Source organism: Thermothielavioides terrestris, chromosome 6, assembly GCF_000226115.1.
Source record: "Thermothielavioides terrestris NRRL 8126 chromosome 6, complete sequence".
Lineage (NCBI taxonomy): Eukaryota > Fungi > Ascomycota > Sordariomycetes > Sordariales > Chaetomiaceae > Thermothielavioides > Thermothielavioides terrestris.
In genome coordinates this window covers 1,705,692-1,722,134 of record NC_016462.1, presented here as the reverse complement: position 1 = coordinate 1,722,134, position 16,443 = coordinate 1,705,692, and the positions used below count along the sequence as shown (strand labels likewise).

Sequence of the window (16,443 nt, the reverse complement as noted above, 5' to 3'; positions counted from 1 at the left end):
GCCCTTGATTTAGCGCACACACGAGCTTGGACCCCAGCCGTCCCATCACTGGTTAGCAGCTTGGCTTCTCCAGGGCTCGTCAGGGGTCTGCCAGCCGCTGGCCGCTTGTGGGAGGGCTGACAACCTACCTACGGTTAAACCAAACCTCGACCCAAAGCGGGCGGTTTCCCACTCGTTTCCCCATCCCACGCTCTTTTGTACCACTTGCTTCGCCTCCTTTGCTTGTTGCGCCCGGTCTCTAGGGCGCAGCGTGTGCCAACAGACTTTGTGTCTCTAGGTCAGTGTGTGTTTTGTTTGCGCTCCGTCTTCCCGCTGCGCATTTGCAGGATTTTCGAGCCTCGGGTCCCTCCGAGGACAGCGTGAAGCTGCGCCAACGAGGAGGGGGCGCGACGGCAGCGGGCACGGCAGAAGTCGACGACGGCGTGCGAGCCCCGAGAACCGGGCATCAGGTTTCGAGCTTCGAGCGTCAAGACCACGAGCAAGGACCGACAATGGAAAGGCGCTCAACTCCTCGCGCTGCTGCCGGCCATCGCTTCCCCCCTCCTCGGCCTGCTGCGCAGACACCCCTGGCGGAGGGCGCACAACCGACACCGCTCTAGCCAAGCCTCGGACTCCTCCACTGCCACTGCAAAGATGCAAGCCGCTGACCGCACATCTCTCGCAGACGTATAGAGAAGAGATAGCGCCGTCCAATTCGCTGGCCTCGTGTACGAAAATTGTTGTCTTGGTAGGAAACAAGAGGCCGGGAAGGATGGACGACTTCTTTCGCACCCAGCAGAGCCCCCGGGGCGAGCCCCAGGTGAGCGGCGCCTTCATGTCGCCGCCGCGGAACGTGCCTCTGCTGCCGCGCCGATTCACCACCGACTCCGGCCGTGTACCACTACTGTCTTCGATTTCCGCCATCCCGCGCGCTCCCGAGCCGCAGGACTTTGCTTCGACCTCGGTACGTTCCCGGGAGCTCTACGGCAGAGCCGGATTGCGTCTCTTTTCCAGATCCCGTACTTGAGCTGACATTTCCTGCGGCAGGCTTTGCATAAAGTTCAATTGGTATGTGGCCTCGCCCTCGCTACGGTCCCCGAGTCGCCTCGTCGATGGGACAGCAGGAAATCGCCGCTGGTGGGGTGTGGGGAGCTTGTCTCGAGGCATTGGGACTACTGCCTCTACCCAGGGCAACGTGGTTACTGGCCTGCTCACCAGACGGTTAGCTGACTTCGGCTCGCAGCTAGAAAAGAAAAGGATGGACTACGAGAGGCTTCGGGAGCACAGGCGGCGCTTCGAGGCCGAGATCCACAAGCTGGACGCCCAGCAGCGTCAGGAGGAGCGGGAGCTGCAGCAGATGCAGGAGGATTTGAATGCCAGATATGGCGGCCACCAGTCGGAGCCGACGACGCCGCCCGAATACCGCGAGACTTCCGGCTTTCCTTCGATATTTTCGCGGCCGAATCGCTATTCGACCTCGAGCCTCACCTCCCCGCCGGGCATATTCAACCGCCCGGCGCGGTCCGGCTCGCTCCTCACCTCGCCCCTTTCCGGCACACTGCCGTCCCGATTTCCCTTCGACGATCTCCCGTCCCGCTCGGTGCCCGGGTCGCGGAGAAACAGCGACGAGGATGAGAAGGAGGAGGCCGTCCGCCAGGACCCCACAAGCCATCGTTCAACCAACGCGTAAGTTCGCTGCCTTCTCCTGTTGCTGTTTCGTCATTGCCGGAAGAGCCTGCCGGCGTTGGGTCGATGGCTTCGGGGGCAAAGTTGCTCCGCTCAGGCTGGGCTACCTGCCAATAACCCCATACTGTGCCATCAGCCTTGCTTTCCCAATTCTGGTTTGTTTGCCGCCGTGTGTATGGCTCATCCCAACTCTTCTGAACTGGGTGACCTGCCACACACAATAGGAGGACCTCGTTCAACACCTATTCAGCCCAAACACTGGCCTTTGCCTATTCATGTTTACTCACCACACGTGAGCCGCGCTATTCATTCACTATTCGACCGAGGGCAGGACAATAGTTTGGCAAGCGCCTTCCCGGCACCTCGTCCTCTGCTGAATAGTGGCGATACATCCCATTCATCATATCCCTTTCATATCCCTTTCATTTCATGAGACCACTCCATGACTACTTAAGCATCGTTCCTGCCCCCATCCTCATTCTCAAACCCCAATTTGCCTCGCCCAGCTTTCTTCTTCCGCAAGGCACGCTGTCCCCAGCATCTTGATCACCCCCCATCACATTCAAGGCGCTGAGGGCATCGTTGAGGGCATCGTTCTCGGTTACGACCTCCGACGGCTGCATCGTCTCGGGTCTTCCGCGTGACGCCAGTAATAATTCTCTCACGGGCCTGAATTTGGAAGCATCGATGCGAGCTCGGTCACTGACAAAGCGCTCGTTCCAGACTCAATCGGTATTCTATGCCCGTAACCCGGTCGCGGACCTACTTGAGCGATATCGGCCTCCTCGAGGACAGCAACAACACAACCGGCTTCTTGTTCGGTGACGAAGACTCAAACTCGGCAGAGACCAGAACGACTACCACAACGAATCCCACGGCCCAGGTTGGTAATAACGACTCGTTCCCATCGTTGTTCAGGCAGCAGGCATACCCAAGCATAGTGAGTTTGCTTTCTTACCTTCTTTCTTTCTTTTCTTCCCCGTTTGCATGCAGCCACGGGTTGGCTTTTGTTGGGCCCGGTTGCTTTGCACTTTCCGTTGGCCTTCCCCTTCCTACCTTGAAATTCCCCTCTTTGAGTCTCCTAGCTCTGTCTGCCGCTTGGAGGCTCAAAAATTCCGGGAGTAATTTGCTCTTACTTCCCGGGGTTTGCAAGTCTGCAGTGCAGGAAAGCTGGGTTTCGTCCCAACTTTCCGTGAAGGACGGAGAGAGCTGCGCGCCCCACGCGTTCAAATCTCCTGTTCTCTCACTCAGTTCAGGACTGGCGCTGAGTTGACCCCCGTTCAACACCCTCCCTCAACTTCAGCATTGTCATCACCGCTTTCTGTACCTGAACCGTTGTCTTTTCTGCGCGCATCCGGAGTTACTATTGTACTCCTTCGTTTTCGCAGCGAAGAAAGTTTTATGTCAATGATCCATCGCGTTGCATACCTTCTGTATCGATCTTCACACGATCTTGCCTGTTAACATTTGCCCCTCTCGGTCAAGACAAGCGCATCCTCCACTGCCCCCGACCTTGGCCTGTCCCAAACTTCTGGGCCCGAGCATCATTCCTCCAACGGCTGGAACAACATTAACAATCATCGTCACAAGCAGAGTATGTCTACCATGAGCTCCACGCAGCTCAACGGAGGCGCCTCGGTCGGTTCGCCGTCCGAGGCCAGCACCATTGGCAGCAACCGCCCGGCCAACGTGCGCCACTCGATCGACGGCCTCAAGTTCTTCTCGGAAACCACGAGTGCCGCGTCTGATCCCCCGGCCACTTCGGTTGTCTCGCCCCCTACCGCCCACGTCCTGGCCTCTCCCCCGAAACTGCATCAGTCCTACTCTACCAACGACGTGCCCACTGTCAAGACCAATGGTACGACCGGCTTGGGCGGCAATGCCAACAATCACGCCCAGCAGCACTTCCACAACCACAACGCAAGCATTGGTCGTATTCCCGCCGGCGCCATGCCCAGCCGCCACAATCGCGAGCTCTCGGCGGACGCCTCCTCGGCTAATGGCCGCGAGACTGCCGGCTATCCGTCCATCACCTCCACCCTGCAAGCTAGCGCTCCGCCCTTCGGTCCTGCTGCATGCCAACCGCAGCAGTCCTCGTCTGCTGTCGCGCCGGCCGTCGCCGCGCCTGCACCCGCTCCCGCTCCTGCGATGCCCCCGTATCCGTTCTACCCCGCGGCTCCCGGCTACACTCCTATGGGCGGTCCTCCCCAGGCCGGTTACAACGCCCTGCCCATGCTGATGCAGAACATGTCGCTCACCAACGCCAATCCTGCTGCCATGTACGCGCAGCAAAGCTTCACGGGCTACAACCCGCTCTACAGCCAGCCACCTGCTCCTCGCCCGCACCAGGACAGCCAGGCGCGCGTCATTCAGAGCCGGCGCCAGATGGACAGCGAAGGTGAGTTCCAAATCCCACTCTCGGTGGTTCCTAGTGCTGCATTGCAGTGCTCTGACGCTCCCGTCTCACAGCCATGGCTCGCTTCAACAACTTGCCGCTTGAGCAGGTCGGTGGCACCATCTACTCGCTTTGCAAAGATCAGCACGGCTGTCGATACCTGCAGAAGCAGCTCGAGAACCGTATTCCTGAGCAGATCCACATGATCTGGCTCGAGACCAACCAGCACGTGGTGGAGCTCATGACCGACCCCTTCGGCAACTATCTCTGCCAGAAGCTTCTCGAGTACTGCAACGATGACGAGCGTACCGTCTTGATCCAAAATGCGTCGTCCGACCTGGTCCGCATCGCGTTGAACCAGCATGGTACTCGAGCCCTCCAGAAGATGATCGAGCATGTGACCACGCCGGTTCAGATCAACCTGATCGTCGAAGCTCTGCGCAACCAGGTGGTCGAGCTCATCCAGGACCTCAACGGCAACCACGTCATTCAGAAGTGCTTAAACAAGCTCAGCGCTGCCGACGCCTCCTTCATCTTTGACGCTGTCGGCAAGCACTGCGTCGAGGTCGGCACTCACCGGCACGGTTGCTGCGTTCTCCAGCGCTGCATCGACCATGCCGACGGCGCCCAGAAAGTGTGGCTCATCGAGCGCATCACCGCTCATGCCGTCACCCTTGTGCAGGACCCGTTCGGCAACTACGTGGTCCAGTACGTCATCGACCTCAACGAGGAAACGTTCACGGAGCCGCTCGTGCAGCAGTTCCAAAACCGCATTGCCGCCCTTTCCAAGCACAAGTTCAGCTCGAACGTCGTGGAGAAGTGTCTGCGCTGTGCCTCCGAGCAGTCTCGGGACATGATCGTCTCGGAGCTCTTGGCCCCCGGCGAGATCGAACGTCTACTTCGCGATTCGTTCGGCAACTACGTGATCCAGACCGCCCTTGACTATTCGACGCCCATGTCAAAACACCGTCTCGTCGAAGCCATTCGCCCGAATCTGCCGAGCATCCGCGCGACGCCCTATGGCCGCCGCATTCAGGCCAAGATCCAGGCGTATGATGCGCGGACTGGGCCGACCAATGACGGACGTGGTATGCCGACCGATCCAGCTGGTGGCCAAGTCTCCATCCGCCCGGCTCACAACCGTGCGCCCATGGCCAACGGCGCCTCGATTCTGGCAACCGGAGCCTATGGCAACGGCGTCAATGGCGTCAACGGTGCCATGGCGCCAGGCGGCATGTACCCGAGCAGCTCGGTCATTGTTGTCCCTGCTCCTCAGAACCAGGCTCCCCCGCAGACGCCGCGTGCCCAGCAGCTCCCGCCTCAGTTTTCCGCAATGGGCTCTGCAACCGAAAACGGCGAGGCCCCTCAGTGGGTTTAAACCATTGCCATCCCCGCGTTGCCCACACTGCCTCCGCGGCATGATGAGACTTAGGCTCGGCCTTTTGCGTTTTCTCCGTCCATTTTCTCCCCCTGCTACACTAGCCACAATGGCATCATCGCCTGCTACGACCGTCATGACCGTTTTCCTCTTCTCACTGTTTCCGATAGCGACGACCGGCACGGCATATCGAGTTTTCCTCACGATGCGATACGGTACTCCCTGGGCGACGAAAACAACCATCGAGCATAAGCTCCTCCTCGAGACTCAAGATGACCGGGTTTCGGGGGGGCCGGCTTTGTTGTACACTATCCGCTCGATAGGTACGAAAGGCGGTGGCGACGGCATAGAGCGTCCTGAAGCATAATTATTCTTGGTTTCGGTCTTCTTTTTCCTTTGTCATCTCGGTTTTCGGTTTCGCAATCTGGTCTCGGGTTTGCCTGCGATTTCAGATCATCAATCCTCTCGGATGACCCTCCCTATTCCCGATCTCAGCCAAATCTTTCTTTCGGTCATCTCTCGACAGCCTCACCGCCATCTCCTTCGAAACTGTTGCCTCGGCAAGATTTGGCATGATCAGTCCCCGCGATGTTTTTTTCAGCAGCATCGACTACATTGGCACGAAGAGATTCGGGGATTGTCTTCGCCCTCTGCACGGCTTGGTTTGCAGAGGCTGCTGCACCGTTTTCCATACACTTCTCGGCCAGCGACATTCGGAACAGCTCGCTCACCGTCCACATCCAAGCACTGCGCTCCACTGCTCGCAATGGAGGCACCGCACCGTCTGCGGTTTTCGGCACTTTTCCGGGCTTCCGAGGGCTGAGACCTGTGCTCTGGATGCCGTCTCGAATCCAATGGGCGGAGGCGACAGTCTGGCTGGCCATCTTTGCTATTTAACCCCATGGGAGTCATCGATTTTCGTTCTTCGTTGTTACATTTGGTCCCGGCGTTCGCGCCCCACGCCCGTCCATGCTGCACTGCTCAACACCTGTCAGCAGCTGCACTTGGAATGCGGCCGTTCTTCTTCTCTGCCTGCTGCTTTCCGATATTCCCAGCCGTGGTTTTTCTGGACTCAGCCGTCATGGCCCTTCGGTTCTGGCATTGAGGACTCGCCGTCCAGCCAGCCTTCAAGCTCCGCACCGGCTTGGGTTCTCGTTATCTCAGTCCGGGAGCGGGGAAGGAACAACATGACGGAACGGCGTGGAGGTATTGATCGTGGACCGTCATTTTGCGGTACCACCGTTCAGCAGCAGCACAGCACGGCTTTGTCACTGGCCGGCTGGCTTATGCCGGCCGTGCCCACCGCCCTGGTTTGCCTGTATTTAGTGGAGACGAGCGAGCAAGACGGTGCAAGTTCTCAAACAAGTCCCTAATCTGATCATGTGGCGTAGAGTGGTATCTTGTGCATCTCGTTGCGCCGTTCGACTCAATCGAGTTCTCCTACCGCGTACTCGGTCACTTCCTCGTTTTGTAAGACCTCAGTAAAAGCTAGGAATTATGCCCTAGAACCGCCACTATCGAAACCTCGCTTTATGAGGTCTGTCCAACCTGGTAAGATTCTCAGAATACAACATGTCCTACGGTGTAATGTAAAAGGTCATGGTGGCACCAGGCGAGGACAGCGTCACGCTTCTCTGTCCTCCCGACGGCTCATCCCTCCCCGTTGAGTGTTGAACACCATCCATCCCCAACAGCCTCGTTTTCCAAGACGTCCAACAAAAGGATCAGCGAAGCAAAGCAAAGCAAAGCATAACACTCCCTGAAGCATAATACTCCCTAAAGATTTGCCAAACACCTCTCCTCTCTCTTCTTTCTCTCCCCCCTCTGTTCTTCCCCCCCCCCCCCTGTCTGTTCTCTCTCTCACACACACGACTTCCAGAGCCCGAGAACATCCCCAATCAAATCTAAGCCGCCGCCCCTCCTCCCTACCTACCTACCCTGCCTGACAAACCAAGCGCTCGCGTTAGTCCAACTGGCCAATCCCTGTCCCGTTTGACCATCTCCAGCCGTGTGTAAACAAACACCTCTCCATGCTGAGCCATCGGCCGAGCAGGAAGCTGAACCTACCAGGGGAGACCGGAACCAGTGAAGTCAATTGTTCGTTGCTTCGCCTGTGACGGCTTTGATATCAAGGTGAGGAGGAAGTCAGAGTCTAGGCCAGGCTCGGCTGAAGCAATGAATCGGGCGGTACTGCAGAGCAGAACGGGACCGCCTGGGCTTGCCCTGCCCACCTTGGAGGCAAAGAGGTCAAGGTCACAGAGACAAAGGAAACACGAGGACCACGAATCGGTGAGACGGATACTGTGTAAATGAGAAGCCTTCCAAACCCAACTCCGAGCCGGGGAATCACAATGCCATTCATAAACGCGATGTTTGCGGACAGATATCATATGCAACCCATGCAAGGGCGCCAGTCCATTCCTTTTGTGCTCAACTAGCCCGAATACCCCCTCCCAGTGCTCCCGAACGTCAGCATGGAGCTGCTTGGCACCGCCGTGATTCCCGACCGAGCCAAACCGTTCCATAGGCCACTGCACGGCACTAAACAGAAGAACCAGAGCCGAAACACCGTCGCCGCCGCAGTATGCATTACGGTCGCCCACGTCGCCCGCGCGACGTTTACCGGTAACGCCAGAGGGAGAGGGTGTTGTGGCGCTTCCACGTCTTTCTCCGGCCAGCGCGGGTCTTGTTGTAGCGGTGGCCCTTGTTGAGACCGCGCGACTTCTTGCCGGTGGAGGTAAGGCCGCGGGCCTCGCGGTGCTTGTGGACGGGGTTGACGATCCAGTTGATGCGGGGATCGCGGCGGATGGCCTTGTGCTGGGGGTCGACGAGGATGACCTCGTAGTACTTGTAGGTCGAGTCCTGGTTGATCCAGTACGAGTTCAGGACGCGCAGGTTGGCGCAGCGGCGGCCGACACGCTCCTCAGCCGTGGCCTTAAGGGAGCGCTGGTACTTCAGCTGGTTCACACCCTGGTTGGTGGGCTTGCCTGGACGAGGAAAAACAAGTCAGTTTCGCCCATTTCAGAAACCCCTGGCCCGCGCGCTGCCAATTGCACACGCCCCAGCGGATGTCGCAGTCGGAGGCCACATACCATAGGTGGCACCCTTGGGAACAGGGCGCTTGCGGCCACCACGGCGCACACGCACGCGGTAAATGACATAGCCCTGCTTGGCCTTGTAGCCCAGGCGGCGAGCCTTGTCCGGGCGGCTGGGCCTCGAGGCACGGTGGATGACGTTCAACTGGCGGAGCTATATTGATGCACTCTCAGCAAATGTTCAACGAGTGTATAGCAAGAACGGGGCGAGTCGTGGTTCTCTCGGCGGCAGCGTCGACCCGGGAAGCACGCATCGAGTTTGTCGTCGATAGAACCACGCAAGCCGCCGTCCACATTCTCGAGGGTGCGTTAACTGACCTCCCAGCAGCGAACCCGAAGAAGGAAGCGAACGACATCGCTCTGCTTCTTCTTCGAAAGCTCCTCGAGGTACTTCAGGGCACCCATTTTGCCTGTGCAATCCGGCAGGTCAGCACCTCCTCGCCAGCAAATCGAACAATGCGCAAAATCGATCTAATGGAGACGGAGCAGGTCACCCGGTGTCGTCGTGAGAAGTGGGATATACGCACCAGCCTCGAATTCCTGTTGTTAGTACGATCGAGGGAATCGGTCGAGTTCGTGAGAGTCGAGAGACACAAAATTTCGGGGCCTCTGCGATTGTGGAAAAGCGAAAGCCCTAACCGAAGGGCCAAGCCGCTAGACCTAATCCGAGCTAGCGTAGCTGGTCCGAGCTCCACAGCTCTCTCATCAACCACCAGCCTTGGCACAGTCCCACACAGAGCACCAAGCTCAAGCTCCTTGCAAAGCGATTGACAAGAGCTCGCCTCAAGTGCAAATGCATCTTGCACTTCTGCTCTGTTTTCTAGGTCCGACTCTTTGGTCTCAAGCAATATATGATCAGCCAAATAAGCCACAGCTTCTCTTCCTGCATAGCAACGTTTCCAAGCCAAAGCAAATCCTCAGACATCAGCAGACCTCAGCCCATCGCATGAGAGCAAGCCACAGGTCATGGTCCTCTTCCCATGTTGTAAACAGCAGAACGGCAACCCAGCCATGGCTCATGCTCACGCATCGCCTTTAGAAGGCAATGTCCTGACCACCCCGGCCAACGCAACCATCTGCCTCTTCGCCGCCACACCCCAGCTTTCCTTCCACTCCAACAACGCCTTTCTCTCCTTGTTCCTCCATTCAAACAGCCCCTTGGCCAAGTTTTCCGCCTCGCTCAGCTCCCCATTTTCCTCGCCACTCTCACCCTGATCATCACCCACCCCCTCCATCTCCCGCTGCCTCTCCTCAGCAGTGGGCGTGATCCAGCCCTCAACGACCTTCTCCGCGTGCAGCCTGCCATACTCCAGCAGCTTCCGCATGCCCTCCTCGTCCTGCTTCCACGTTTCGCGCGGGGAGGCCAGGTCCGGCGGCGCGCGCGAGTCCCTGTCTGCTTCCTGGTGGCACTTGAGGATTGCGCGGCTGAGGCGGATGAGCTGCTGCGTTTGAGCGAAGAGCGGATTGTCCTTCGCGGACAGCCCAGGGACGCTGGTTGGCAGGGTGGCGTAGAGCTCGGAGAGGTTGTCACTGACGGTATCGTGGGGTTGGAGGCTGGTGATGGGTTGTCTGTGTGTAAGCGACGACTCTTGGAGGACGAGTGGTGAGGGGTGCTTGCTACGCACAGATCCTGCTTGAGTTTCGCCAGGTTCTCGAGGGCGCGCTCCCGACCTTGGGCGACCTGCTCTTTAAACCCCTGAATGAACTCCTTGGATTTCCGGTTTTGGTCCATCAGGTGCTGCTCGATCGTTGTTGGCTTCCAGGAGCCCCTTGTCCCTGAGAGTCAGCGGGATGCTCTAAGCTCAAGGCAGCTGGTGTGACCCTAGATACCGGCCGTAATTCCCCCAGTCATCATCCGAGTTGTCTTCTCGTCTAGCAGCTCGGGCAGCAGCACCACGGGCTCTCTTGGCTGGCCTTGAGATGAGTAGCTCGCTCTCATTCCCGTCTGAGGCTGGCGAGGGCTTGGACACTTGCTTGGACCGTCCCCGAGAGACCGCAGCACGATCCGGAGTAGCGGCGTCTCTAGTCTTTCTCTTTGGTGCCATGGCGGACGTGATCGCTCCCTCGAGTAAAAGGGACAGAAGAGGCCCGCGAAGCTGGCCGCTAGGGAATCGATCGAGTGTGCTGTAGCCAAGAATGAAAGATAGCGGAACAAAAGAGGCATGGCCACATCAACCAATGCTTCGAAGTCTGACAGCTCGGCCAGTTGTGCCTTCCCTCATTGGGAGAACAACTCGCGGGCTCGGGGGAAGGCGCGAGCGGAACAAAGAGCAGGCACCAGTGGTGATGCCGAGGGTGCCCAATCTTGGGGAAGGTACGTTTTCTCGATGTTGCGGTTGTCGTCGCCCATTTCATGAAAGAGACGATAAGTGGCCGACGTGGATTGTCCCTTGACGACATGAGACAAGGACGGCTTTTCGATTCTGCAATCCTTCGGCCAGGTACTGCCAAATGCTCAGTCACTCCCAAGTCACTCGTCGATGAGGGCCAAAACAGCGGAAATGCTCCTCGATCAAAGGGAATGTAATCATGAATGTACCTATGGTACCTCAAGGTGCTTTATCCGAAACCATCGCCCCGCCACGTCAGCGCGCCTACTGTGGTGAACAATCCCGAAGCCCAAGTTCTGATTGTATTGCTCTGTACAGGTATCCCATCTCCTAACCAAAGTCCTCTTGTTGTCCCTTTTGTAGTTCTCTCCGAAATCACACAATGACCCGTACAAAAGCCCTGAAGCCGTCTCTGTCTCTGTGTCTCTCTGTCTATGGCCGGAATATCTTTCATTTCATCAAGGCAACAGCGGGCGAGGCTGCATCACCGGTGCAGAAGGGCACATGATTTCAGGGAAAAAAAAAAAAAAGAAAAAAAAAAAAAGAAAAAAAGATATAGGAAGAAGGAATGTGGCCCGTCTTCACCCATCGAAAACTCCCACATCATTAAAATCAAGAGAAGAAAGCGTGACATCGAACATGATCCGTCTTAAACCGTGAAAGATGCCCTGGCGTCAGCCTTTCTGAGAAAAAGAGAGAGCAAAATATCAGAAGAAAGCAAGACAAGAGCAAGCAAAAGGCGCAAGAAGAAAAAAACAAAACAAGAGACGGTGCCGTGGGCTGGGTCTTTTGGCCCGAATCGTCGAGTACAACACTAGAAAACGCCCACGACGGAAGATAGCAGCCTTTGATGTCAGCTGCAAGCGTCGTCTGACGTGTCCCATAACCTCATAACTGAAGTTCCGGCCGTTCCGCACGTCTCTTGTGTGGCAGTCTTTTCTTGTTGTTCCTGGATCGCAGGTGGTCCGGATGTGGGAATCTTGAAGTGTAGACGGAAGTTGAGATGGAAGAAACGGAATAAGAAGCCGGGCCTTTACGTCGAGCGGGAATTCAACGACAGGCCCTGGAACGAGCCGAGCAGGTCGCCTTGTTGCCCGAGTGCTGGGATGGCCTGGTCGTGCTGCGAGCCAGTGACAGACTGCGGACTGGAGAATCGCCCGCGCCCCGCGTAGTCCGCCCCCTGTTGCAACGTCCCGGAGAAAGCATCAACACCTTGCATCATACCGGGGTTAAACGGCAAAGCGCCTCCTGCCCGAGCGGCATTCCCAAAGGCGGCGTTGGTGTTGTAGGGAAAGCTAGTCGCTGTGTAATTCGACCCTGGCGCTACCGCTCGATCACCGGTGAACGTCGAGGCGAACGATGGCTGAGTGCCGCGGCCAGCTTGGTTGGACCCAGAAAAGGCGGACTGGGACTCCTGCTGCGACTCCTGGCGGCGTGCCGATGTGGCGGAGCGGTTCACCACCGCTCCGGGGCCGACGCCACTTGGAGCTTGCAGTCCTAGAGCAGGGCTGGCGAAGGATGCCGGGTTGATCGCGGACATCCAGATGCGGGTCTTGTAGATCTTGAAGAGATCGGTGACGAGCGAGTTGAAGTTAATGTATGTGTCAGCAAAATAGTAGAAGGTCAACTTCTTCCAATCCCTGCCGTTCAAGTCAATCTCGGGTCCTGCGCTAGACAAAGACAGCTAGATGGAAACTCACATTTGGAACTCGGCATCGAGGATCTCCATGTTGAGGCCGTGCTCCTTGACTTTCTGCTGGCAGATCCGCTTCGCCTTGGCTTCATTGCCTTCCTTCTCCCGCAAGGCATGGATTTCGTGGCTTTGAGCGAGGCGCTTGATCAGCTTCGGCTTCAGCTCGCCTGCGCCTGACTCCTGTATGTGGTGGTGTTGGTTCGGAGGCCCCATCCCGCCAACAGCGCTCCCCTGGAGACCGTTGGATGCGGCCATGAGGCCAGCCCCTACGCCATCCTGCGACGCGGCGGCATTCTGGGAGTACATCATGAGCCACCTGTACTGCTCTTCGGCGTAGTACTCTTTGAGCTCCTTCGCGGTCTGCCAATCAACGTTATCCCGAGCGACGGTGCCCAGGTCTGTACCCCGATCGGCCTCCACTATTACCAGGTCGCCAGGCTTGACGGTGAGACCAGTGCCCTCCTGGATGTAGAAGACATCGGCCCTAGAGCACTTGAAAAGCACGATGTGCAGGGATTGGTTGTGTCTTGGCTGCGACATGCCGTACATACTGCGATGAGGCGAGGTCGGTCGGTGGGAGTACGGACCAGTGACCCCTGCGTAGGGAGACGCAAAATGGCCGCCATACGCAGACTGGGCCAGAGCTTGCGGGGAACCGGCAAGACCAGCGACGCCAGCGAAGTAGGGTGAAACTGGAAGCTTCGTTAAATAAGCGAACCGAGTCGGGATCAAAGAAGCATGCCTACCTTGATTCGTCATCGGATAGTTGGGATTCTCAGGGTACGAAGGGGCGAAGTCTTGCGCATGAACGAGGTCCTGCGCCGCCGGTTCGTGTGCTTGCACGGTGTCTCCAATGGAACCGATTGAAGCCTGCCGTGTGGGCACGTCTGCGAAGGAGTGCCGCCTGCTTTGAGGAAGATCCCCCAACCCTCCGAAACCAAGCGAGCTCTGCCAAAACGCCTTCTTAACGTTCTCCAACTTCCGGTTCTCCACCGGATACGGAGTCCTGAAGGGGCCCACGCCGAACTCACTCATTCTCCGCGCGATATCCCTTCGGGACGGCATGTCCAAGCCGTCGTTCAGTTCGTCTTGCTCGTCGACCGCATAATCCGACTCCTCTGGCACTGGCTCCTGCAGGTAACTGCTGCTCAGGCCAAAAGCGCTCGCTGTCGAGGCCCTTGGGCGCAATCTGGCATTCTGATACTGCTGTTGGCGCAGCAACATGTTCTCCCGCTGCAGCATCTCAATGGTCTTGGCCTGGTCTTGATGCTGACTTCCCTGCAGGGAGCCACCGCTGTCATCGTCCTCGTCCTCGTTCACCTTCCCCAGCAAGGAGCCATCGTTTGACATCTCACTAAGCATGCTGGGCCGGGACGGCCGGTGCTGAAGGCCGTGATGGGCGATCGGCCGACGGGTTCCCATGATGGTAGATGTAGCCATCGACGGGGCGATCGCCTCAGGCTCGAGTTGCCCCACCGAATAGGACTGGGAACGGTAGGTCTTGGGGGTCGGGTGCAGGGGAATGGCGAAGGGGATTTGCGAGTTTGGTGAGTCTCTCGGAGCGGGCGAGGTCTGCGTCAAGCCGCCCAGCCCCCCGTCAGGTGAGAAAAATGAGCTGCTGGAGCCTCCGGGGGGAACCGTGGAGGTTGGTGAAGGCAGAACCTCGGTCAGACGCGAGGGTGGCTCTTTCCTCTCGGTATTCCAAATGCCAGTGCCCCAGGGGAATGAACCACTTGCTGAATGACCCCGCCCAAGAATACCGGCCGGGCCCGGGTGAGAACCCCAGCCTGCGACACCTGCCTCCCCTGAAGGGGTGGTCGGGTGGGAGGTGGTTGGAGACATCGAACTGCTCGCAAAGGACCCCTTCCTCTGGGTTGGGCGAGGAACAGGTTGTTGAGATGTGTCGTTCAGCCAGGAGGCCCGACGCACCGGTTTTGAGGGCTGGGCGGGAGGAGGCGGGTTATCCTGTCGGTGACTGTCGCCTTCGTCATCGGAGCTCGCCATCGCTTCGGAGTCGGGAGTCGACCTCCGATTCAACTTCTCCAGCAGTATCGCCTGGCTGCTTGGCGGCACAGCCGGCAAGTTGCCTTGGCCCGGCTTGGATAAAGGGCCAGGTTTGTTCCCACCTGAGCTCATGGTTTGTTTATCGTAGGCGGGAGATCGTAAGCGCCGACGTTATCGTTCGACGTCGCAAACCGGAACAATGGAGATGCGGCGAGGCGGATGAAAACGACACAAGCAAACCTAGGAGATCGATGATGGAAGGCTTTCACTCGTAAGCGTAGCCGACTGACAAACAAGTGTTAGAATGCGTTCCAGAATGGGGTGACCGGCGGCACGACTAGTCGACCGCCACCACCGTCGGGACCAGAGGGGACAACTTACCAAAGAGCGAGTTGGGTTATATCTATGTTCGATGCGATATGCCCTTTCCACCCGCCTATCTTCCTGTTCAACGCAGCCGAAAACGGTCGTTACAGGAGAGCGCTCACGGACACGGCCGAGCCTCTGGAAGAATAAGTTGGGGATGCTACCACGCAGCCCACACGGATCGCAATGACCTTAACGACTCGGAAACGGCACGGAAAGGTAACTCGGTCAAGGCGAGGATGTAGGAGGAAGGCCCGTCCGTGGTCTGTCCAATTGGGCAGATGCAGGAGCCGAGCTTCTCGAACGCGGCCCTCGTCGTTGCGGGTCGCCAGAGACCGGGCCACGAGATAGTGGCCAGGGAAGAGATGCGCGGGGCGAAGTGGATAAGCAGTAAATAATTGAGCCGTGCCGGTGTGAGAATGCGACAGGTCTAGCCGCGATCTCCCATTGCAGACTCGAGGTGCGCGACCGAGGTGGGCAAGACAGATCGCAGGTCGCGAATCGCGGATCGCGGATGGCAGATCGCGTGTCGCTGGCCGGCACCGTGTTCGATCATGCACGGAGTTGTTCGGGCAGACTGACAGGTGCGCGTCTCCGGAGTTGTCAGAGTACGGGACGGGAGGATGGAGGGGAGGACGTGTAGAGATGGAGGAGGAGGAGGAGGAGGAGGAGGAAAGGTCGCCTCAAGATATGAGGAGGCTCAACGAGGATGGAGGCGCGAAGGTCAGCGTGCCTGTGCTTTAACCACACAGGACCGGAGCGTCGAGGTGTGAGCGGGGAAAGCTGGGGAAGTGTGGCACGCTGCTTGCTAGTGGCTGGGCCCCGGTTCAGGTCTGGCAAGCTAACCGAAGCCGGGCCCAAGTGCTAGATGCATCGATGCCGTGGCAAAGGTTGGAGAAGGGATGAAGTTTAAAAGGATTATCCCAGAAAGACAGAAAGTGCGATGGTGATGTCTGCTGGTTTGGCGGACTGGGCTCCAAGCAGAATGTCGAAGCACCAGGCGACTTGCGTGAGGCGAGAGAGTCTCGTGAGCGGTCGTCTTTTGTCTGTCTCCAAGTCGAACTTTAACGTACAGTGTCAGTTGCGCAGAAGAGCCACGGGGGATACCCTGGTGCCACAAAAGGACAATGACCTAACTAACAGTGGGCTGGGTTGGGGGGTTATGCGAAATTGGGTCCACCCCCAGGAAGAGTGTTCGGGAGCGGATGCAGGGGCGAAAGCAGCACGTCGGTGTGGGGACGCAGAAACCATGGAAGAGTGCGCATTTGCTGATGAAAGATTTCTGTGCTGGTGTTCGATGCATCCTTACATGCGGCCCCGATTACCACAGTACAACAATTTCGAGTAAGGTGCGGAGCGAGGAAGGTGCGGAGGCACCGAACTAGGTATCGTACGAGCCCTGGAAATTTTACTCCCTATGCAAAGCCACTGTGTGGTGCGGAATTCCTCGCACTATGCTGATCTCAACCCTTCATTATGCTTTTCTCCGCTGGCAGTGAAGCAGTACACATCGTGAA

General features: G+C 57.8%; 4 protein-coding genes across 4 annotated transcripts; 1 reads left to right on the top strand and 3 right to left on the bottom strand.

The window, feature by feature from the left end:
• The first annotated feature begins 114 nt into the window (after positions 1–114).
• On the top strand, positions 115–5,724 carry THITE_2123815 (uncharacterized protein). The gene is made up of 7 exons (XM_003657739.1): positions 115–277; positions 673–943; positions 1,027–1,047; positions 1,223–1,665; positions 2,389–2,605; positions 3,151–4,063; positions 4,135–5,724. Exons 2-7 carry the CDS (start codon positions 752–754, stop codon positions 5,436–5,438), a joined length of 3,090 nt encoding a protein of 1,029 aa, XP_003657787.1. The 5' UTR covers positions 115–277; positions 673–751; the 3' UTR covers positions 5,439–5,724.
• A 2,001-nt stretch (positions 5,725–7,725) lies between these two features.
• Positions 7,726–9,110, bottom strand: THITE_2083064 (60S ribosomal protein L15). The gene is made up of 4 exons (XM_003657738.1): positions 9,061–9,110; positions 8,852–8,943; positions 8,531–8,687; positions 7,726–8,425 (listed from the first exon to the last, which is right to left on the bottom strand). The coding sequence occupies exons 2-4, from the start codon at positions 8,936–8,938 to the stop codon at positions 8,058–8,060; spliced, it is 612 nt and encodes a 203-aa protein (XP_003657786.1). The 5' UTR covers positions 8,939–8,943; positions 9,061–9,110; the 3' UTR covers positions 7,726–8,057.
• Positions 9,111–9,555: 445 nt separating this feature from the next.
• THITE_49311 (uncharacterized protein) lies at positions 9,556–10,578 on the bottom strand (the record flags this gene model as incomplete). The annotated part of the gene is made up of 3 exons (XM_003657737.1): positions 9,556–10,087; positions 10,159–10,289; positions 10,504–10,578. The coding sequence occupies 3 exons, from the start codon at positions 10,576–10,578 to the stop codon at positions 9,556–9,558; spliced, it is 738 nt and encodes a 245-aa protein (XP_003657785.1).
• A 1,028-nt stretch (positions 10,579–11,606) lies between these two features.
• Positions 11,607–14,845, bottom strand: THITE_2123805 (uncharacterized protein). Its single transcript, XM_003657736.1, has 3 exons — positions 13,303–14,845; positions 12,564–13,248; positions 11,607–12,503 (listed from the first exon to the last, which is right to left on the bottom strand). The coding sequence occupies exons 1-3, from the start codon at positions 14,690–14,692 to the stop codon at positions 11,897–11,899; spliced, it is 2,682 nt and encodes an 893-aa protein (XP_003657784.1). The 5' UTR covers positions 14,693–14,845; the 3' UTR covers positions 11,607–11,896.
• Between the last annotated feature and the right edge of the window lie 1,598 nt (positions 14,846–16,443).

Bases quoted from the DNA above. Each gene is read 5' to 3' on its own strand.
- THITE_2123815 (XM_003657739.1), top strand. From the start codon at position 752: ATGGACGACTTCTTTCGCACCCAGCAGAGCCCCCGGGGCGAGCCCCAG. The intron at 944-1,026 runs GTACGTTCCCGG...TTCCTGCGGCAG, and splicing joins AGGACTTTGCTTCGACCTCG to GCTTTGCATAAAGTTCAATT. The intron at 2,606-3,150 runs GTGAGTTTGCTT...CTCTCGGTCAAG, and splicing joins AGCAGGCATACCCAAGCATA to ACAAGCGCATCCTCCACTGC.
- THITE_2123805 (XM_003657736.1), bottom strand. From the start codon at position 14,692: ATGAGCTCAGGTGGGAACAAACCTGGCCCTTTATCCAAGCCGGGCCAA. The intron at 13,249-13,302 runs GTAGGCATGCTT...CGAAGCTTCCAG, and splicing joins CTATCCGATGACGAATCAAG to TTTCACCCTACTTCGCTGGC. The intron at 12,504-12,563 runs GTGAGTTTCCAT...CTTGAACGGCAG, and splicing joins CTCGATGCCGAGTTCCAAAT to GGATTGGAAGAAGTTGACCT.
- THITE_2083064 (XM_003657738.1), bottom strand. From the start codon at position 8,938: ATGGGTGCCCTGAAGTACCTCGAGGAGCTTTCGAAGAAGAAGCAGAGC. The intron at 8,688-8,851 runs GTCAGTTAACGC...GCATCAATATAG, and splicing joins TTCGGGTTCGCTGCTGGGAG to CTCCGCCAGTTGAACGTCAT. The intron at 8,426-8,530 runs GTATGTGGCCTC...TTCCTCGTCCAG, and splicing joins TCCCAAGGGTGCCACCTATG to GCAAGCCCACCAACCAGGGT.